The sequence below is a fragment of the Xyrauchen texanus genome, chromosome 27 (genome assembly GCF_025860055.1).
Source record: "Xyrauchen texanus isolate HMW12.3.18 chromosome 27, RBS_HiC_50CHRs, whole genome shotgun sequence".
Lineage (NCBI taxonomy): Eukaryota > Metazoa > Chordata > Actinopteri > Cypriniformes > Catostomidae > Xyrauchen > Xyrauchen texanus.
In genome coordinates this window covers 13,996,589-14,020,223 of record NC_068302.1, presented here as the reverse complement: position 1 = coordinate 14,020,223, position 23,635 = coordinate 13,996,589, and the positions used below count along the sequence as shown (strand labels likewise).

At 37.3% G+C, this 23,635-nt stretch overlaps 1 protein-coding gene across 1 annotated transcript in view; it reads left to right on the top strand.

Moving 5' to 3' along the window:
- Positions 1-23,457, top strand: part of LOC127621045 (multiple epidermal growth factor-like domains protein 9) — a 54,992-nt gene extending 31,535 nt beyond the window's left edge. Inside the window, exons 5-6 of the mRNA XM_052094471.1 lie at positions 7,089-7,358; positions 20,872-23,457. Coding sequence (XP_051950431.1) covers positions 7,089-7,358; positions 20,872-21,362 — 761 coding nt within the window. The 3' untranslated portion in view covers positions 21,363-23,457. The remainder of the gene's footprint in view (positions 1-7,088; positions 7,359-20,871) is intronic.
- The last annotated feature ends 178 nt before the right edge of the window (positions 23,458-23,635 follow it).

The window sequence follows — 23,635 nt, the reverse complement described above, 5'->3', positions numbered from 1 at the left end:
TTCCATAATGTGACATGTTTCCATGGGAAACTATCTATTTTGATTGGAAAGGATGTAAAATGGCTATAATAGGCTATATTATTAATGGTGTTTGCGAATACAATTTTTATCATTATTATGATCAAATCTTTTGTACAGATTTGAACAAACCCTTAACCTTAGGAACAAACCCCTAAGTATTAGATTTTAGCACATAACTTGTCCTGTACCATTTGTGCTACGAATTTGAATATGTGAAACTTGTAGGGGTGCTTTTACTTTTATAAGTGATATCAATTGTAAGATTTTCACCTGGCAAGTAATTTAATGGATGAAGAAATACCATGGACTTACAGTATATTAAAAGAGTAATTTCTAGGGACATGAGAATCTTGAAATGGGGTGGGCTTTTTTGAATTGTGCCAGTAAGTAACGATCTAGAACACCCTAGAAACCCCCTAGCAACCACACAAAATCCCCTAGTATTTGCAAAGCAATGCCAATCCAACCGCCCCAACCCACTAGCGTCATTGTGTTGGTGCCTTTTGCATGGGCAAGCAATTCAAATGTTCTGCAGAAAATTTAGAAATTTAGAAAAGATTTTAAAAAAGGCCAATTGGTCTAAAATTGTGCTAAAGGCTTTCATTTAAAAAGAAATTAGGGCCAGATTTTATTTAATTTGGTCAACAAAGGGTACAAAAATGTCCTTGGCCTCAGTGTTGTAGAGACTATAACATATTCCTATCATTGTTACAATGAAATGGGCCTAAAAAGGTAATGGCATCTCCAGTGTACAATTCATTATATAAGTAACCAGACTTTTGTTTCAGTTACCTACAGTATAGTTTCAAAGCATTAGGCTGATTAAGTTTTCTGTGAGTTAGCAGGTGTGAATTGTGCATTCCTGCATGAATTTATGTGACCTGGGGTCTACAATTTGTATGGCATGGAAGAACCAATCAGAGATGTTGTTTCCATCTCAGCTTCCTGTCCATTGGTCCTCACTGCACGGCAACAGCCATGGTGATGTGGCTTTGGGTTGTCAGTCTACATTTACGGTTAGTGGAGCCTGAGGTGGAAAGTCAACTTGTGAAGGCGAGAGAGAGAGAGATAGATGTGGAGTGACAGAGAGATAGGGTACTGAAAGTTCAGATGTGTTATGTAAGTGTACTCTGTATTGCCCTGTGGCTTATGATGTTCAGGACAAATATAAGATAAGCACTTTACATTGGCCCCCCAAAAAGTATTTGAACACTTAAAGGTGCTTTAAATGGTTGTCAGCCATTCTCGAACTTCTGCCAGAATAAAGTGCCACAGTTTGTTTTCGGAAGTAAAAATCTCCATTGACGAATTGATTTTTAGAGATTTAGAGAACTAATAAACCCTTAAAGACTCTGAAGCTGTTAATCAATGGTATATTCGTCTGTTGAAGATATCAGTCTGCATTATTACTGTTTTAAAAATCGTGTTTACTGTAGTATTGTACTGCAAAATATCTGCTGAAGAAATACACTACCTGAAAACTCTGTGTGTGGCATAAAGATAAGATAAGATTCAACTTTATTGTCATTGTAGAGTACTGGTACAGAGCCAATGAAATGCAGTTTTTCACATATCCCAACTAAGCTGGGGTCAGAGCGCAGGGTCAGCCATGAAACAGCGCCCCTGGAGCAGATAGGGTCAAGGGCCTTGCTCAAGGGCCCACCAGTGGTATCTTGACATTGCTGGGGTTTGAACCCCCAACCTTTGGTCAGTAACCCAGAGCCTTGACCGCTGAGCCACCATGATATAATCAAGTCGGCCTTACTATCAAAATACTTATACACTCATTGTGCACTTTACTTGGAACATTTATTCATGTGATTATTAATCAGCCAATCGTGTGGCAGTAGTGCAATGCATAAAATCATGCAGATACGGGTCAGGAGCTTCAGTTAATGTTCAAATCAGCCATCAGAATGAGGAAAAAATTGGATCTCAGTGTTTTGGACCGTGGCATGATTGTTGGTGCCAGACAGGCTGGTTGAGTATTTCTGTAACTGCTGATCTCCTGGGATTTTCACACACAACATTCTCTAGAGTTTACTCAAAATTGTGCCAAAAACAAAAAACATCCAGTGAGCAACAGTTCTGTGGACGGAAATGCCTTGTTGATGTGAGAGGTCAACAGAGAATGGCCAGACTGGTTCAAACTGACATAAAGGATACAGTAACTCAGATAACCACTCTGTACAATTGTAGTGAGCAGAATAGCATCTAGAATGCACAACACATCAAACCTCGAGGCAGATGGGCTACAACAGCAGAAGACCATGTCAGGAACTTTATTAGGACTATAGTGTATATTTTTATAAATCTGAATGTTTCGCAATAAACTTAAAACAGATTTTTTTTTTACTTAAAGTGAACAACTTTACATCAATAGTTTTAGATTTGTTTGAACAATTACGTCATTCCCTCATTAAAGATGTTAATGCTCAGAACTTCCCACTTTCGACTTGAAAATAATTACTGAAACGCAGTTAAAAAAGCACAAATCTGGTCCCAACTTTGTGAAAGTGCATCTGCATTCCAGGTGCATTCCTCCTGCTATGCTAACAGCAGTTAACCCTCATCTGTTTGCATCATACACACAGCTTATGTAGCTTTTGCGTGAAGCTGGCATGAGCGAGGAGTTCTCATCACAGTAATGTTAGGAGAGCCAAAATTAATTATTTTCACCCTTTGGCCACTTCTGTGTGTCAATGCCCAGCAGTCTGTCTGTGTCTATCTGATTTCCCTGTGACAGATTTTTGTATGTCACCGGTCAGTGGCAACAAGGTTAGTAAGAGGAGTGGTGTATGAAGGGAGATCTGGTTTAGTCAGCCAGTGGTAGGTGTCGTCGCCCTGGCAACAGTGGCCATTGAGAAAACAGAGCAGTGATACAGTATCATGACTATAGAACTGCAGAGGTGTTAATTATGCTGCGTGTGTGTGTGGAGTTTCACTGCCATTAAGTTTTTATTGTTTTATGATATGAAACCTGGTAGTAGGTAGTTCAGTAGGCAGATCAGAGAGTAATATTAGCCAATCAGGTCAGACTAATCCAGTTCAGTCATTCAAACATCCTGCTAACTGTTTCTTTCCTATCATGAATATTTCAGAGTTGACCACAGCTACATTCTGTTTGTGTGTGTGTGTGTTTAACCCTTAAGATATTTTTATCTTTGCTCCTCAATATATCACTTCCCATGAAACTATGTTATATGCTATGATAAATATATCATTGTAAATATAAACACAAATATATTCCATAATACTACATTGTCTATACTCCAATCTGAACTTCAACACAAGGTGACAGCAGGGATACACATTAATTTTAATGTGGTGGCGCCACCGTGTGGTTGTATATAGAACTACACTAAGGTGAGACAAGCTGGAAGAGAACTGCTGGCTGTGCATATAGAGAACACCAAAACATTGCTTTGATGTGTCTCCAAAAAGAAACAATAAATACTAATGCATTACAATGAGTCATTGTGTTACTCTGTCACTAACGCTAACAGCTTGAAGTAGAGAGTACCCAAACACTAGAGAACAAAGTTGTGCTTTTATTGAAAAGAATACAAACATAAAAACAAAACCCAATATAATAACAAAACCAACTAGAAAACAAACAGAACTCTTAAGAGGGAGAGAGAAAACAAGATACAAAAAATACAAAAAACAGATACAATTACAAACACAATCAAAATACAAGACTGGCAAAACCAACAAGATGACGAAGAGACAGAGAAGCAACAAAGTTGAGACCGCAAACTGACACCAGACAGAGCACACAAGGGAGAATAAGTAGGGAGTGAAATCATGAGGAGGACAGGTGTAACAGATGATCGGCTAATATGACAATGGTGTCACCAGGGCAACGGGGCTGAGACGATTTAATGTGGTACCTGCAAAACACAAAGAGGGAAAACAGAAGGTGGGGTAATAACTGAAGATGGATACCAATGCACAAGGGAATGAGAAAACACAAACCCTTGTGCATTCACATAGCACAAGACAAAATACAATACTATACCACGAAGGGCGCTGAACAAACTATTTATTTTCTTTAAGTAGCATTGTACTCTTTTTGAGATGCAATGTTCAACATTGATTTAATTCTTGTATCTTTTAAGCCCAGAAATAGTTGTTCTCATCCTAATGCATGATGCACAATTTTCTGAAGATTGACTGGTGGAATGTTCTGCTGAATTATTGCTCTGCAAATGGTGATGCGATATCAGGCATTAGAAAAAACGTGATAATGTTTATTAAATATAATTATTAAATATTTTATCATCTCTACTTTCCTGGTAATTTATTATACAAATGAACACACTCTCTACATCAGGGGGTTAGTATTATTAAAAAACAAACAATATTATTAAAAAAAATCACTGCTTTATTCTGTTACATTAATACATTTAAATCTACTGAAGTTATTCAGCCAAAAGCAGAGAGTGGTTTTCTCATTTCCTTGTTTGATTAATAGACTTTATATGACATAGTTACTAGACAGTGCTCAATTCGGTTACATGTACACTTCAAGTCCAACATTTTGAAGCAAATACGATTTTTGTCCCACTGTTTATGTTCACTGTAGACCAAACCGACTGCATTTACATTAATGCCTCATCAAGACGGGCATTAGCAGAATTATGAAGTGTATTTGATGGTTTAGGCACAAACACGCAATAGCACTCAAACATTAGCCACCTGTCAATCAAACAGCATGCAGCTACAGACATCAGGAAATAAAAAGTCAGTATTTTATATTTTATCTAGATTAACCAACCAGTGGTGCTCTTTGCTATCACGATTGATGTAATGAACACACCTGTTCAAGAAGTAGAACATAGGCTAAGTGTAGACAGTTACTCAAATGTTAATCATCGATATCAAGGACATCTCTCTCTCTCTCTTTCAGATAAACATCAAGATTGTTTTAGTGCCCAGCCCTATTGATAACATTGCCTTGATCTTTCACATCAACCCAATAATCTCAGTGATAGAAAGCTAAATTACTGGCTACATTATAGACACACAGAATCTTGTAGAAATATGAAATTTACCTCGATATGATTCTTCAAATTAGAGGCAGGATTAATGCTGATATCTGGCTTGAGCAAGTTAAACTCACATGACACAGTCATGCAATTGGCCTTTTTCACTGCGAAAATCCCTTTCAGGTGTTGAAATGTGCTTGAGGCATCCTCCACAGTTGGTGCCAAATCTGAAGCCGCTGATCAAGTGTGTGATTTGATATGATGGGAGTCACGAGACCCTCTCTAGCTAATCACGTTAATGGAAAAAAATAAATTCAGGACAGGGAAGTAGTGAACACAGATGGTGGGAAAATAGCGCAGTAAATGTACAGTTACAGCACTTAAAATGTACTCATGTAAAAGTATACAATTTTTTAAACTTCTTAAAGTACAATTCCTGGGGAAAACTACTTAAATACAGTAAAATGAGTATTTGTAATTCATTACTCTACACCCCTGTGATTAGACAGGTTAATTTATTATTTAACTGCACAATAGAAATGCATCCAGAAAACCTTATTTTGGGTAAAATGCCATTGAATAAAACTGAAAATATATTTAGGGCAATCAGAATAGCAGCTTTGAAACAAGCGTGCTGCACAAGCCCTCAAAAGTGAAGCCAAAACGTCTCGATCGCCCCCCGGTGACTGGTCCTAGTATAGGTGATAAACCCCACCTCCCCATGTTATTCAAAGGGATGTGAGACCAACTAAACAATTAAATTACACTTCACATATCTTTTTTCCAAAGATAGTTTCTGTCATTTACTGTAGTTTCTATCACATTGATGTAATTTCAAGTGTTTGTTTTCAAAATAAGTTTGTTTTTAGTTAGTTATTTGATGCTTTAAAAATGGTGCTGTGACATCATGATTGACAGCTGTGATTGACAGGTTCTCTAAGCGAAGTAGTCACTGAAGCACCAACAGAGTTTTTTCGGTATCTTCGATATAAATTTTATATCTAAATTTCTATAATTAATTATTTCAATAATTTTTTTGCGATTTTTGCTAATTCAGCGAGAGTGAGGGCGGGGCCTTGATTTCGCGGCTTTACTTCCTGCTCACTACTGCGCAGGTCTGGTTCCGAAAGCGCAACTGCGCAGACTCAAGTCCCAAGATGTCAGCGCCATATCGGGACACTGGCAGCTTCAGTTCTCACCAATGGAAAAGAGCGAAGGGGCGTCGTCCATCTTTTTTTACAGTCTATGCTTTGAAACAGATTACAAAAAATTTGTATGCAATAATAAGACGTATTTGTTCTTTTTATAAAAGACGTATTTTTTGTACTGCTTATATTGCTGATTTCTTACACTATTTTACCTGAAGTTATAATAATATATGTTCACGCAGCATGCATGTGTGCACTTTTGTTATGTTTCAGTTTAGTGTTTTATGTTGAATTGATTGTTAATCCGGTTCCTGCTTCCTCATTTCCCCGATGAACGAGAGGCTTGTCTGCCACAATTATTTATCGATTTTGTGGATTTCTTAGATTTTATTTGTAAAGTGTGCTTTAAGAGACATGGGGAGTGACTTGATTGCATCAGAGATGTCATTTTACTTGCAGCTGATTGGTTCAGTATCTGTTAGCGATCGGTTATCCAGAATGAAACCTGCTACGGAGCAGGTTAGCCATGCAGCTTAAGTTGCTATGGTGATGAACACAGCTAAAAGCCGACCAACTTTCATGGTACCTAAAACCTGGGCTTGAGGCAGACTAAATAAAAACTTACCTGGCTAGCATGGTAAAGGCCTCTGGACACAGAGTAAATAAACCGAACCAAATGAAGTGGCTGAATCAGACACAATACACAAAATAGACAAAGAACATGTAAAGGGCTCTGCCACAAAGAATCAGAATGAGCTTTATTGCCAAGTATGCTTACATATACAAGGGGAAAAGCCTAAAACTACGGGCAGAACCCTGTACTCAAATCTTAATGTTATTTGGTTGTTATCTTTTTAACAGATTCCAGTGGAGTCATTGTATTGCTCAAATCTTACTGTTATTTCTGTGTGTGTCATCTTGTTAACAGATTCCAGTGGGCGGCCTGTATGTGACAAATGTAAGCCTAGCTTTTCTGGACCAACATGCAATGTGTGTATCGACGGTCTCTTCAAATCGTCAGGTGTGTGTGTGCCCTGCAACTGTAATGGGAATGCGGACCTTCGCTCCAGGCCTCAAATATGCCACCCTGAGACTGGGCACTGTCACCGTTGTATCAACCACACAATGGGCGTACATTGTGATATCTGTGCCCGTGGATATGTTGGGGACGCCCGCTCCCACAACTGCACCCGGAGAGGTATGAAAACTTAGCCCAGGATTTCTGGGGGAAATGGGAAGATACAAACAAACAGTCATGAATTCTGCCCTATAAATGCAAAACGCAGTAACTACGCTAACAGTGAAATGGAGGAAAAAAGGATTTTCTTTGTTCAACCAAATGTGGATAATAAAACACATTTTCTCTGAATCTGAATATTTTTGAGTCAAACCTATCTGTCAAAGGACCGATCATAATCAAAGAGACCTGATTTAGGTCACAATTCAATTTTGTCTAAATGTGTATTTAGTGGCTGCATTTTGTCTTTGCAGGGCAGTAGGTTAGTTAGACTTTTGATAACTGGCATAAAGGTCCACTTTGCTGCTTATTCTGGCAAATTAGTGCCCATGGAGATGAAGGAGACCCTCTGACTGACATGTGCAACAGTTAACCAGATTTTTTTTTTTTTTACGTGCCATTTAGTGGCAGCTGAATATAAAATCAATAATACAACAATAGGGTCTTTGAAAAATAAGTTTGTTTGAGATGATACAATTAGATATATTTAAAAAATCTAGTGGAAAAACATGTGTCAAGGTCATAGAAAATGAATGTTTGTTTGAGATGATACAAATTAGATATATTTAAAAAATCTAGTGGAAAAAGACATGTTAATGTCTTAGAAACTGAATATTTGTGTCCATGTTGGTTTCATGATTTTTTTAAAAACACTTTCAAAAAAATATTCTACAAAATGTTTTTAATAATTTTAAAAAGGTCAATTGGTGTAACCATCAAGAAAACGTATTGAAATACATTCCTTGCACCATGAATACATGTGAGTGGACTCAATTGCGTCATTAAAATAAACAAAAAGTTGTAAAACATATTTTTCAAGGGGAGAACATTTTTTACAAATATAATGAGTTTTTAAGACCCATATCAAGAATTTTCTTATGGTTGCTCGATTTGACAAAATGTGCCTTTTCATAAAAATGTCAAAATATCTGATGCATTTTTTACAAACTTTACATAATCATGGGGGTCTAAAGGAGTCCTCTGTTTTATGGTGGTCTTGTCACATGACAACAGAATTGCTACCTGCATGCTGGTTACACCACCTGACTTGATTTGGGGGCCAATTTTTTTTTCTTTTCTTATAAATATGAACAAAATTTGCACTTTTTTTAAAAAAGAAATAATTATAATAAAAAAAAATCGTTCCAAACTACACATTTATTTTTTTAAGATTTTCAGCTTTTATTAAGACTTTTAATTTTATCCATACAAATACACCAATTAAATGGTAAAGGGTCTGCATAGCGCCTTTTCAACCTTAACGGTATTCAAACCGCTTAACTGTGATTCACAATCATACACCACTGGCGGCAGAGCTGCCATGCAAGGCACTAGCCTGCCATTGGGAGCAACTTGGGGTTCAGTGTCTTGCCCAAGGACACTTCGGCATGTGGAGTCGTGTGGGCCGGGAATTGAACCACCAACCCTGTGATTAGTGGCCGACCCCGCTCCACCACCAGAGTCAAATATTTGTTGTGTGTGAACTGCATTTTTAATGTATTTTTAAATAACTTAATAGAGACAGTAATCAGTTGGCAGTAAATTTGTGATCAGGAAAAAAAAAACAAAAAACACAGCAGCATATACTGTTGTGGATATCTAGTTAACTTGGTACCAGGCGCTTCAAACTAAACTCTAAATATCTTTCAAAGACTTCATATCATAAACCTTTCAAACCTTGCCAAATCGAGTGATTAGTACTTTTTGCAGCTTGTTTATTAATTATTTAATAAACAATAATTTTTACAGGCGGATTGACAGAAACCTCACCTGACTCCTGAAACCTTAGTAGAAGCCAACTAATCAGTTTGGAATTTTTATTTTGGCAATTGCTTTCCAGTTTGGTATGCAATATGTTTCAAATGTTCAGTGAACACACTGTGGGTTGTCTGTGGGATGGAGATTAACATAAATTTATTATCACTATTCAAAAATAGAGATATGAGAACCTGGTGATGAAACATTGTTTATTAATATAAACTCATGATTGCATCATCTCAAAGGTATGTGTTGTAATGGTTACTAGGGGACTGCATGGGTCATTGACAAAATGAGTCATGACAAATGAATGCAAGCTTCGCTGTAGTCTGAATCATTTTAATGATTTTATTACACCACTCACACTTTTACCATACTGATGATAAAGATTATGAGTGAGGATAAATATTTTTATTGAAATGAAACAGAAAATAACAGTATGTAAAATTCATACATAATGTATTGCATCCTTAACTTTGGTGCTGTTGTTTCCTCTCTGTGACTGTGCAACAGAGGAACTCATTACTCAATGAAATGCCATATTTCACTTATTTCAGTATTATTTTGTGTAACGTTACTGTAACTTAGTTCAATGGAAAGGAGGAGGCGAGAACCGGCTTGATAATATAAATCATATTTTAATAATAAACTTAAACAAAAGACAAAACACACACATGACGGACATGTCCGTAAACTATCTCTCTCTCCCGCACCACCGGCCGCAATCGGCATTTAACCCTCTCATATGCTTAATTAGCCTGATAAGGGACCGGGTGTGTATAATCACGACCCGGCCCGCCCTCCGCCCTGCCACAGTTACATAGATAGATACTGTGCATATATACTACTTTCTGTTTTCCCTTTTTATTATCATAATTTTATTCCTTTATTCTTATGTTCTTTTTACTCAATTCTCATTTTTTTCTTTTTCAAATGCACAACTTAAGTTGGAGCTGACCTGCAGAAAAATAATTTTACTGCTCAATATACCTATACCACAAATAGGGTACAACAGGGCTAAAGGCACTTTTTATTTTCTCCCAAAACACTAAACCGCAACAAAAACCAACACAGTACTTTCCTTAAGACTTGTTTGTCATTATGCACTGCAAAATATTCCTGGTCCATGAGATCATTGCGTTTGATTTTGTGTTAATTTGATCTAATATTTAATCATTTTTAAAATGTTGAAAATGAATGTAGCCAATGAAAATCCCTGAAATTATCACATTTATTTTGAGAGAAAATACTTATGTCATTTTCAATTTTGTTCAAGGTGATTAACTCAAAAAAATTTTAATAACTGTCCAATAAGTGAAAGGATATTTTTTTGAGGAAAAAGCCCCACTGTTGCAGGGGCTAATGGCCCCCCATAAAACACTTTGTTTTTCTTAAAGGGTAACTAAACCCCTGCTCAGAGTCTGACTCCACCCACTAGCAATATTTGAAAAATGCTCGAAAAGTGGGCAGACCCCAGCGGGGATAGAGGGGACGAACCGAGGGCGGGGCTGAGCGGGGCGTGCACCTGAGACCCGTAGTGACAGATTAATTGACAGCTGCTGTCAGACTCTAAAATGGAGAGTGACTGGAGTGACGCAAGTAGCTTTGCCACGGAGCGATCTTTTGAAGTCGAGGACCTTTCTCCCCCACCTTCACCTGAAGTGGAGGAGGGTGAATTGTCTGTGGACACAGGGCCGGAGCCATATCAATTCGAGCCGCTGGCTCAAACTGCGGTTTTAACTCCCTGTTGAGCATCCGAGTGCGCATTCACCTTCACTCGCGTGCAGGAAAACAAACGAAACGCTGTTCAGTGATGTTTATCCTTTTAGCAGGATTTTTATTTAGCAAGCTTCACTTGAACATAACATCAGTTAGCTGTTCTCTCAACTTAGAAGAATGTGACGTAAAGTGTAACGTCATCATGTACAAAACCGTATACCTCCAAATAAAACTATACAGGTAGTCAATACCGTAATACAATGTATAAGGGTGCAATACGTTTAACACTCCCGCATCGTGAACGCGCGTTTGTCGGCCCCAGAGGATTAACTTTAGCCTAACCATAAATTGTGATTCAAATATATATGATCACTCACCTCAAGACGCCGCTGAGGTGGTGGAGTCCATGCAGGAGGAGCAGGGTTTGGCACTGCGTCCCTTTTCAGCGCGAGCTGTTTGGAGAAGCCCATTTCCACCTCCATTGCGTTGGAGAAGCAATCCCGCGTAAAATGCAGTTTGCACACTCCTCCAGCTCTAGGCGGGAACTCGCGGTCTTCCAGAACAAGGACGTGCAACCCCTGGCGCCTAATTCCCAAGTCTATATGGAAAGCTATACAGTCCAGCAGTGCTGTTGCAACCAGCAACATTACACCTACGTACCATCCTGACCACTGTACTAAATACAGATAATCTACGCTAACTTGAAGCTATCCTAACTGACGCAAATACTATGCTACTAACTAACTATGCTTCTAACAATACTACACTAACAATATGCTAATTAACTACCTAGGCTACACGAAATAATCTAAATAACTATATAAATGCTATGCTAAGTAGATGCTAAAATACTCTATCCTGATCGTTTTCAATACTCGCAATTCCAACTCCTGACTCGCTACAGTGGTTTTGACGAAACGAGATGGTTTTTATACTGCCATGGGCGTGGTAGCTCGTACCAAGGGCGTGGTGAGTTGGAACCTGCTTACGTCAGCTGTCACCGCTTACGTCACGAAGTACCGCAAACAGCCAATAGGAAAATTCAACTGCAGTAGCCACCGTTCAACCTGAAGAGGGCAGCACTCAGACGTTTTTACACCATATATTGTAGAATTAAAACACTTTATACACAAATGTCAAATAAATTACTTGAATCAATGACCAGTACTAATAAAGCCCCATTCTTACAGATCATTAACTAAAAAAAGTTGGTTTAGGGTTTAGTTACCCTTTAAGTTGGATGAATAATTCTTCAAAAATCCATCTTGCTGTCTCAAAATATTAGTTGACAAATTTTGCCCTTTAACAATTGTACCTATACTTACACGATATCACAATAATCCCTCTAATGGCCTGTTACCCCAAATTCACTTTAAAAAAGGGAAAAAGTATTATTTTGCTGAAAACATCCTTCCGTTATTATTTATTTTCACACAAATGATGTTGTTCCATTAATATTAATTATAAATATATATATTTTTTCAATCTTGACAAATAAATGACTTTGACATACATATTTTATTAACACCTTTTGGGAAATTGCAATGCAAATGTAGACACCATATACACAACGTTATATATTGCAGTTATGGATTATTTGCAGATCTTCTTGACAATAAATTGCATGACATCTGCCATGCATATTTTTTTTTTTAAATACAATTTTGTGGCATTTAGCTCATGTCTGTTAGCTTTGAGGTCATCTATATGCTAATGTACTCCTAAAAGCTGACAAAAGGAACTTTTAGCAGATATACAGTGCATCTGGAAAGTATTCACAGCACTTCACTTTTTCCACATATTGTTATATTACAGCCTTATTCCAAAATGGATTAAATTATTTATTTTATTATGGATTAAATTATTTAAAATAAAAAAAATCACATGTACATAAGTATTCACAGACTTTGCTCAATACTTTGTTGAAGCACCTTTGGCACCAATTACAGCCTTTTAATTAGTCTTTTTGTGTATGATGCTACAAGCTTGGCACACCTATTTTTGGGCAGTTCCTCCCATTCTTCTTTGCAGGACCTCTCAAGCTTCATCAGGTTGGATGGAGAGCATCGGTGCACAGCCATTTTCAGATCTCTCCAGAGATGTTCAATCAGGTTCAAGTCTGGGCTCTGGCTGGGCCACTCAAGGACATTCACAGAGTTGTCCCGTAGCCAGTCCTTTGTTATCTTGGCTGTGTGCTTAGGGTCGTTGTCCTGTTGGAAGATTAACATTCGCCCCAGTTTGAAGTCCAGAGCGCTCTGAAGCAGGTTTTCATCAAGGATGTCTCTGTACATTGCTGCATTCATCTTTCCCTCGATTCTGACTAGTCTCCCAGTTCCTGCCGCTGAAAAACATCCCCACAGCATGATGCTGTCACCACCATGCTTCACTGTAGGGATGGTATTGGCCAGGTGATGAGCGGTGCCTGGTTTCCTCCAGACATGACACTTGCCATTCAGGCCAAAGAGTTCAATCTTTTGTTTCTCATGGTCTGAGAGTCCTTCAGGTGGGCTGTCATGTGCCTTTTACTGAGGAGTGGCTTCCGTCTGGCCACTCTACCATACAGGCCTGATTGGTGGAGTGCTGCAAAGATCGTTGTTCATCTGGAAGGTTCTCCTCTCTCCACAGAGACATGCTGGAGCTCTGTCAGAGTGGCCATCGGGTTCTTCACCTCCCTGACTTCAGAGGTTTACTGCAAGCATACTTGGCAATAAAGCTGATTCTGATTCTGATTAAGTCCAAGATTCCTTGGATTTCATCAGAATCAGCTTTATTGCCAAGTATGCATAAACATACAAGTAATTTGTCTTGGTGACAGGCGCTTCCATTGTACAACAATACAAAAACAGCATTCATGGATTGCTTTGTGCTATGGCATGCACTGTTAACTGTGGGACTTTATATAGACAGGTGTGTGCCTTTCCAAATCATGTCCAATCAACTGAATTTACCACAGGTGGACTCAAATCAAGTTGTAGAAACATCTCAAGGATGATCAGTGGAAACAGGATGCACCTGACCTCAATTGTGAGTGTCATGGCAAAGGCTGTGAATACTTATGTACATGTGATTTTTATTTATTTGTAATAAATTTGCAAAGATTTCAAACAAACTTCTTTCCCATTGTCATTATGGGGTATTGTTTGTAGAATTTTGTGGAAAATAATGAATTTAATCCATTTTGGAATAAGGCTGTAACATAACAAAATGTGGAAAAAGTGAAGCGCTGTGAATACTTTCCAGATGCACTGCATATATACACATTTAAAAGTCCTAAACTACACAATGATGACTCTAAGACATTATAGACATTAGAGTTTTATCTTCTGTAAAGGCCTGATCTTCTGGAAAGCTGCTTTGAAACTATTTGTGCTGTGAAAGGCGCTATACAAATAAAAATTACTTCCTAAATTCTCTTCCTGGAAAACATACCAAAAATATGAATGACTCATCTTGCACTATAGATTTTTGTCCAATCAGATGCTCTCTAGAATGTCCCTCCCCTTAATACCAGAAGAGGAAGTAGCAAATCATAGGTAATGGTTGTAATGTGACTAAACCTTTTCACATTTCCGGGTTTGGAATGCATAAGTAAACTATAGCAGGGTAAACTTTTATAGTGGTGAATGGGAGATCAAGGCAAATATTATTTTTGCATTCCAGTTTGCTCCGACAGCTAAATAAAAAATCCACTATTACACTTCTATGCCATTTAAAAAAAAGAGGACAAAATATAGAAAAATGTATTACAGAAGTCAGAACAGAGAAAGATACCAAATGCACAGCCATTTCCACAGCAGCTGTATAAGAAATTAGGCAGTGTATTTCTTTTTTGACTTATTTGCAGTTCATCTTGGCCAGGACCAGGACACTCCTGTAAAATAGATTTTTAATCTCAGGTTATAAAGGTTGTTATAAAAATAATAATAATAATAATAATGAAACACTATCACAGCAGTGGTGACTTTTTCTTTTTTTTGTTGTTTATTAATGCCAGGATAATAATACATAAAGAATCATGCATTAAATTACATTACATATTTAAAAAATCGAAAATGTTAAACTTTTTTGCTGGATTAATGCTGCTAAATAAACATCACAGTCTGCGAAATGGGTCCATTGGCTATTTGCAGTGGTGGACGAAGTACACATACCATGTACTTCAGTTAAAGTAAAGATACTCAAGGTAAAATATTACTCAAGTAAAAGTAGAAGTGCTGCCTTTAAACATTCACTTGAGTAAAAGTACAAAAGTATTTGCCTTCAAATGTACTTAAGTATCCAAGTACTATGATTTTTTATGGCCATGATGTCCTATTATAATTTGTCACAAGACTCTTGCTCATGAAGACTAATGTCACTCTTGGCACACCAATCTATTAATAAAATTACATTAATTAGTCAGATGTATATATTTGAATTGAATAAAATTTTTGTGTGTTTAGTTTTGTAGGGAAGGGGACTGTTCCCATAAGGTATAATACATTTACAGTATTTAATGTATATATTTTTCTCGAGTGTCTATCGTCATAATTATTAACATCCTAATGTTATGATACATTCACATAAACCTGCACAATGCCATTATATATATATATATACACACACACGCACACACATATATATATATACACACACACACACGCGCGCGCGCGCACACACATACATAGAATATATATAAATATATATATATTCTATGTTATGGGAGCAGCCAATTTCCCTCCAAAATTAAACACAAAAACATATTAATGCAGTGATTCTGCTACTCCCCACAAAAAAAATGCTATTATATGCAAGTCATTTTAGTGTCAACATAATAAGCAATGTACATTATGCGTCAATATTTACCGATAATTGCTGCAATAATAGCTGCTGCTCTCTGCCCCGCTTAAAATCATTGGCAACGCAATTTGTTTGGAACTATTGAGAGCTACACGAATCACGTGACCGCGTGGCGGCGAGATCACTGTCGCAACCGTCTATGTTCGCAACTCTCATATTTAACGGCTCTGGGGTGCGTTTCCCGTACAACGACGTAACTTGCTGCTCCACTACCGTAGTACGATGCACTGTTGAAGAAATCAACTTGCTAGTCACGACTGTTTCCGAAACCGTATTGTCGCAAATTGGTTGTTCAACCACGTTGGTTAATGATGTCACACATGTGGTGGAGTAAAAACTACTTTTAATTAATCTGTTTGCGATCGAATTAATGCTAGATGTTTTGCTATAAATTACGGACATGTCATCTGAGGACTATCTCATATTTTTCTCAGTTATTTGCTTTATTTCCAGATTCAATCATTGGCTCGTTCTTACGCACTAGAGCACGTTCACACATGCGCACTCTTCAAAAACGGTGCTTTAAATCTATTGACAAACTAAAAGACATAAAGGACATTTGTATGTCTTCTTAATAAAAGATACTGATTGTACTGAATGTCATCTTGCTTATTTGGCTCAAGATAGGGTTGTGCCGATGGACGATATCATCGTCCATCGTGATGGCTGACCAACATCACGATGTAGAGCCACCATCGTGATGCCACGCCCCCTTTTGCGAGTCTTGCTAGTGTGACTCACTAATCCTAGTCTCTTCTATAGTTAACCTAAAAACTTTGCAGTGATTGCTCTGTAAATTAAATTGAGAATATAACTAATGCATATATGCTATTTTAAATACTGTAGTGTATGCCAGAGACGTGACGTGTTAGTCTGTGAAAATACCGTGTCAGGCAGGCTACACAAATATTGATCTTGACATTGTTAGCTTCTTGTCTTTTTTACATGTCTTACACTGTACATTTAGATTAAAATATTTTATTTTAAGCCTTTATTAATTAATTATTAGTAGTTGTAGTGTCTCAGAAAATCTTGCTCATTGTCACATAGCTCTTGTATACACTGAAGCGGCAGTTTAAGATAAACCCAGACCAGCTGAACGTCAAATAACTTTTGTCTGGTTAATACTTTTAAAGAAACGTTTCCTTGGCCATAAATCCATAATGTCAAATCAAATGAAAGAAACAAGGTGAATATGAATAACACACATTTATTAAAACATAGAAGAACAACAAATAAAGAACAGGAAAACGGGAACAACACTCAGACCGAAACTCGGCATTAACATTTCACTTATAATTAGCAGCACAATTAACTTCAGCACAGGCTACAAAATAAATTATGTTATTGAAATATTGTAAAGTGGTCATATGAACTACACAAATGAACGTTTAAAAAATAATATGCAAAATCGAATAGCTCCGCAACGGATGGCGAAAAATGCGTAAAGAAGTCTAATATCTTTCACCATAGACCATGTTTAAATTTCGATGTTTCTGGCCAGAAATACCAACATATTCACTTAATCTGGTTTTAATAAGCTGCAGATTGGAGTAACTACACTACCCGCTGTGCTGAAGACCCGCTCTGATGGAGTACTGGTAGCACATATGCGCAGATATTTCCGTGCTAATCTTGCCATGAACAGAAACATTTTGTCGTCCTCTTCCCCATCAATGGCCATTTCCTGCAGGTACATGGTCATTTCTGCCTCGAACTTTTGCTCATCAGTGAGCGTGGCTGTGGCTGCTCTCTTCGCAAGAAGGCTGCCCAAAGACGACTTTTTTTTCTTGCAGGCGCAATATATTAAAAAGCCCGGATGAGTAGGCTACTAATTAGTTGGGCTAGTAAAATAACAAAATTATAGTTTTTCAGTAGAAAAAAAATATCTATGTAAAGAGATATATTAAAATAAAAAGTGCTTAAAAGTGCACAACTCTTCTTAAGTGGAAGAAATATGTTTCCCCTTACGTGCAACCTATTGGAAAGCCGGATGAGTCAGTTGGGATAGTAAAATAACGAAATTATAGTTTTTAAGTGGAAAATAGTATTTATGTAAAGAGATATATTAAAATAAAAAGTGCACAACTCTTCTTAAGTGAAAGCTAAAAAAAATGCTTCACGTGTCGCGTGCAACCTACTGATAAAGCACCGACGAGTCATTAGTTGGGTTAGTAAAATAACGAAATTATAATTTGTCATATCATTTTTGAAAATTATATGAAATTATATAACCCCCCCCCGACGATATCATCGTCCATCGCGATGTTTTACTGTCAACATCGTCAACTGCCAATTTAGGGGACATCGCCCAACCCTAGCTCAAGATAATAATTTATTAAGCCCACATGTTATAATAACAAGAAACTCTGCTTCTAACCCACAGGTCGAGAGCTGTCGTTCCAACCACACAACTCTGCGATGCTGTTTGCGAATATTCGTTGGAACGATGGTTTCAGGAAACACCGACTCATTGAACTATGATGATAATGACGGAACTTGCGACCATAGTTGGCTAACGATGCTTTTGGGAAATGCACCCCTGGTTCGCGCTTAGTAGATGCCGCCAAGGCAAGTTCAAAACAAAGCACGCGTGCGCTGTACTGTGATTGGTGGCTCGTTTGACCAGTTACGTTTTTATCCACTCATAAATAAAAAGGAACGACTGATTTTGAAAATGTAGTAAAGTAAAAAGTAAGATATTTGACTTTGAAATGTAGTGGAGTTAAAGTAAAAGTCTCCCCAAATGTAAATACTTCAGTAAAGTACAGATACGCAAAAAAGCTACTTAAGTACAGTAACGAATTACATTTACTTCATTACTGTCCACCACTGGCTATTTGTGAGCAAGGGACTAGCTCTATGATATTCAGCAATCAACACCTCAAATAAACCCATTTCTTTGGGTCTTGAATAAAATTAAGTGACATGCCTTTTGCACAGAATAGCAATACCTCATGCGACCCCACATACACATGAGTGGATGTTGTATTTTGGCTTTGCTATACGCAACACATAATTTAAATCAACTGATCTCATTTCAGAAGACTCTGTGGTGTCAGTAAAGGGTTAAACTTTTGACGCACTGTGACAAAACATGTGACAAAACATGGCACTGATCACATCTGGTAAGTGTAACATGTAGACACAGCAGCAGACAACGACGATGAAATGTGAGAACCCAAGTGCAGTTTATTTACGTGAGTGATATCCAAAAACATGAATCCAAAACAAAATATACATAAAATGACTAGACTTAACACAACGTTACAATAACACAATACATGACAAATGATAATGGCAAAGTGAGGGCTTAAATACATGAACATGGTAACTACAAGACAGAGACAACCAATGAATAGACTAAACTCATGCATGAAAACAAGAACCAATGATAAAACAGAACTGATAACAAGACTATTAAACATAGACCAATGAAGAGACCGGACTAATAAACATAATGGAACAAGAGGGTCACATGACAGTAACATGACAAGGAACCAATAAGAACAAAACACATAAAAACATGGCAGGAACAAGGAACTTATTTTTCAAAATAAAAGCCATGAACAAAAACACAGTTTAGCAATCTAATTAAGTTTTACATTGAAAACCGTTTGAGTCAAAAATTCTCTAGTTCTCTAGAAGAGTCTCTAGTTTAATCCGATATACCTTTTTTTAATTTGTACCAACACCAAGCTGCTAAACACAATGTACTCTAATGTGTACAACAGCACAAGGTTTTCATTGGAAATACTATATTTAATGTGCATTTTCACATTTATATTTCAGAGGCTTTATATGGAGTTAGGATGAAAATAAGGTACATTTTGAACTGATTCTGAGACGGTACAGTCATTCACTAAATAGGGAGCAGCCTATAGATTTCCTATAGAAGCCAACTGCATTCAATCCAAACTTCCTATCAAAAGTTCAGTTTCAGGCTGCAGATGATGTTTAAACCACTCAGCAAGGTTGATAGACACGGGACAATGGTAATCAGAACATAGATTTGGAATTTATAACGTATAATTGTATTTTATTTTAAATTAATTTTAGGAATGCACCGATAAAAAAATTTCTCATCCGATTCTGATATCGGAAATCTCAGTATCGGCCGATACAGATCCCAAGCTATACCGGTGTTGTTTTTTTGCATAATCAGTTGAATATCTTTAGATTATTGTGTGGAACTAATTGGGTGTACTCTTTTATTTTTAAAGAAATACAAACCTCTAACTTCACATTATTTCAATATAAATGTACAGCTTATTAAGAAACACTTTATTATTAACTAGTATACTGGATCATGTAGCAGCAAAATGAACAGAAATTCAGGTCTTCAAGTCTTCAATAGAAAAGAAACCAGTGTTTTATTTTTGCCTTTTTTTTGTTTTTCTTCCAAAAATTTTTAAACTTACATCTGGACTTTAAAGATGGAAAAAAATAACATTATAACATAAGTCAAATCAAGTAAAAAAAAAAAAAAAAAAAACATTTTTTGTATATTTTTTTATTTGTGCTTTTCCCAATACACATTGTTCCAAAATCAGATGTAATGTCTGTAATGTCTCAAAAACATGGAGAGGAAAAAAAGAAGAAGAAAAAAATCGTTCTTTCTATGTCTTAGTATTATTTGCAACTTAGTTCCTGCTGTGGACATTTTTTAGGAAAACTTCTTGCTCTAGAATAATTAATTTTTTGTTACATTTTTATTAGATAGGGAAGTGGAAAATACATAAAGCATTCACACACAGATATAAGGAGGATATAAAAAGCAATAATTCCCATATTCCCTGTTTTGTTTTGCCGGGTAAATGTTTATATTGTAAAACTTAAATAGCTAGTTTTATTCAAGTAACAAGTATAATTTAACATTACTGAATCAATCTGACTACATTGTTAGGTACACAAACAAAACAAATATTTAAGGGTTTGATCAAGTAGAAATATCTCCTAAAGGTAAATTGCAGGTTACCGCTTGATAAAATGTATGGCTGTGTTGTACATGCAGATCCCATGAACATGTGTGGGTTTTAGCAAAGTCCGGTATTTAAAAAATAAAAAATTTCACTTGTATCATTTTTTATTTCTGTAAATCCACTAAGCATTTTTATCATTCTCTCTCTCTCGCTCTCTCTCTCTCTCTCTCTCTCAGCTGTGAAGATCCTCCCAACTCAAGACATCAAGACCTCCACTGCCGAAAACCCCAAATCCACACTTTCCATTCTTTCCACACCTCCATTTCGCCCACTCACTTCCACCTCCCCCTCCACCACCACCCACCCCAGCCTCCCGACCCTGCAGTCCGGCACTGTAGACTCTGCAGGACACAACAGCACAACTTCGGCCCTGACCGTGGTGTCCTGGACACAGTTTAACATTATCATTCTCGCTGTCATCATTGTCGCCGTCGTTCTCCTCATGGGCTTCGTCGGAGGTGTGTATACGTATCGCGAGTATCGGAACCGTAAACTGAATGCCCCGTTTTGGACCATTGAGCTTAAGGAAGATAACATCAGCTTCAACAGCTACCACGACAGCATCCCGCACGCAGACCCTAATGGACTATTAGAGGAGGAGCCATGCGTGGTAGCTGCCAATGGGCAGTTAGCGCTAGCCACTGCCGCCAACATGTACAAAGCGTGAAAATTTGTTACGATTATATCTGCTCTTAAATACGGTGATTAATGAAAGAAGGTAGCCTTGCAATGGGAGCCAAACTTACTTGTTTATTTAATTATACATACTATTTAGCTCCCCTATGAGACCGCATTGCATATCCTCATGCCACCTGTTCTCACAAAAGATATTTCCTGTACCATTTTGGAGGACTCCATTAAATTTAAGACAAGCCATTAACATATAACTTTATGGTAGCCCTTAAATGCATAGAAAATTATGATTTACAAGAAAATTTTGTGCTGCCTCTTAAATGAGACTCTAAGACTATGTTCAGACTGCAGGAAAATCTGATTTTTTCTCAAATCAGATCTTTTCAGGCAGACTGTCCACACTATTAATTGCAAGTGATCAAATCAGATTTGCGCATTCAGACATAACCAACCTATCTGCATGTGCGACATAGACGTACCCACTTGACAATGCTTTCAAAACAGATGCGGGAAAAATGGAGGTGCATCATCTCGCTCTCCAAATGAGTGCCCTGTCTAGTCACGGTGCAGAACTTCTCCATCGCACAAGAAAAACTCAGTGACTGAGGAGACTGTTAAATATTGTGATGTTCCGTTCTGCAGTCACTGATTTTTTTGTCATCATTGTGTTGCGTTAAGAGTAATGCAAAAGACCATTTGAAATCCTAATTGAGCAGCCAGAGCATCTGGACTGAGATGCATCTGAAAAATAATCTGATTTTAATAGCATTTGAAAACGCCTCCCGATGTGGTTTGAATCAGATTTGGTAAAATCCGATTTAATGTATTTTTTTTGGCTGTGCAGACTATCTCATCTGGATACAATCTGGATATGCAAAAAATCAGATTTTTAGTGGCAGTCTGAACAAGGCCTAAGCTTTTTGTGTTTGAGTTTAAAGACAGTTCAGTTGAAACTTGAATAGGGCTTCATCACCCCTATTAAAGAGGCATGAAACTTGACAGACCTTTGGACCAACACACCAAGATAATGACGCCTAATATGGCTGTCTGTATAGGAATCTCACAAGTTTTTGAGACAATTACTCTATGCTCCAACGGGCATACGCATGGAACTTGGACTATTACATAAGCTTTTTATACATCCAAACATCTTTACTCAGAAAAGATTGGAATTTGCAAGGCTTTTGTAAAGACACCAAGACTGCCAATCAGGTGATATTTGTTACGGAGGAAACAAATGTCTAAGACTATTTCACACATCAAAGGCAGTGTTTTGGAATGCAGTCTTTGATCTTTGCAAAAAACAGGAAAATGTATTGCAGAGGAATTTTTTGTTATGGATTGGTACCAAAAGCAAACATGCTACATAATAGTCATACCTGGGTTACCGGTAATACTCGCACCTGTTTCAGCCTTACTGTGTTTGTGGGTGGGTATGTATGTGTGTGGGAGAGAGAGAGTGAGAGAGTGTGTGGGACAGTTTCAGTTCTAATTGTGTAGAGCTGGATTCTACACAGGAATGTACAAAAAGACAGTGCGAGCATGGATAGATTCTGCTGCATAGTATCACGAATACTGATTTAAATATTTGACAATATTGTAGACACGAAAGCCATGTAAGCATAAAAAGACAGTAGTGTACAGTATTGACTTTTAGAGGACATTGTGAAGTGGGGAGACTGTGTTTGGGAACCTAGAAGGTACAACAGAGGACACAGTTCGTTTTTTCGCCTCCATTTGTCCACAAGGACACTTTTAAATGTGATTCGGGATCATTTTGATGATTTGGACAAAGGACTGGTCTTTTTAATGGAATTACTGTGTTGTTGTTTTTTTAACATCATTTTGACTACTATTTATTTATCCTTTGTGTTTGTCTCTGTTCTTATTTTATTGCTGTTCAATTTCAATTGTCATGCTGCATTGTACAGTGTACCATACTGAATGCAAACTCTTGTGAGTTGTAAGCAAGACATGTTGGAAGTCTTATTTCCCCCTCTGGAGTCTTATTTTATTTATATTTATTAAGTCAGGTTACACATTAATAACTCAATGTATATGGTATGTCTGTGGAAAATACTGTATTTTCTCATTCCTGAGTTGTCAAATGACCGAAATTAAAGGATTATTGAATCAAACTATATGCCTAAATAAGACCGTATCTTTCAGACTGAATGCAAGTGAATTGAATGCTTTGCAATTCGGTAGAACAGTGATTTGGAATTTTATACACTCCTTAATATTTTTAATCACAGGAATCTTAAAAACTAAAAACCTCTCTAAAACCTACTGCTGCTGTACATGTTT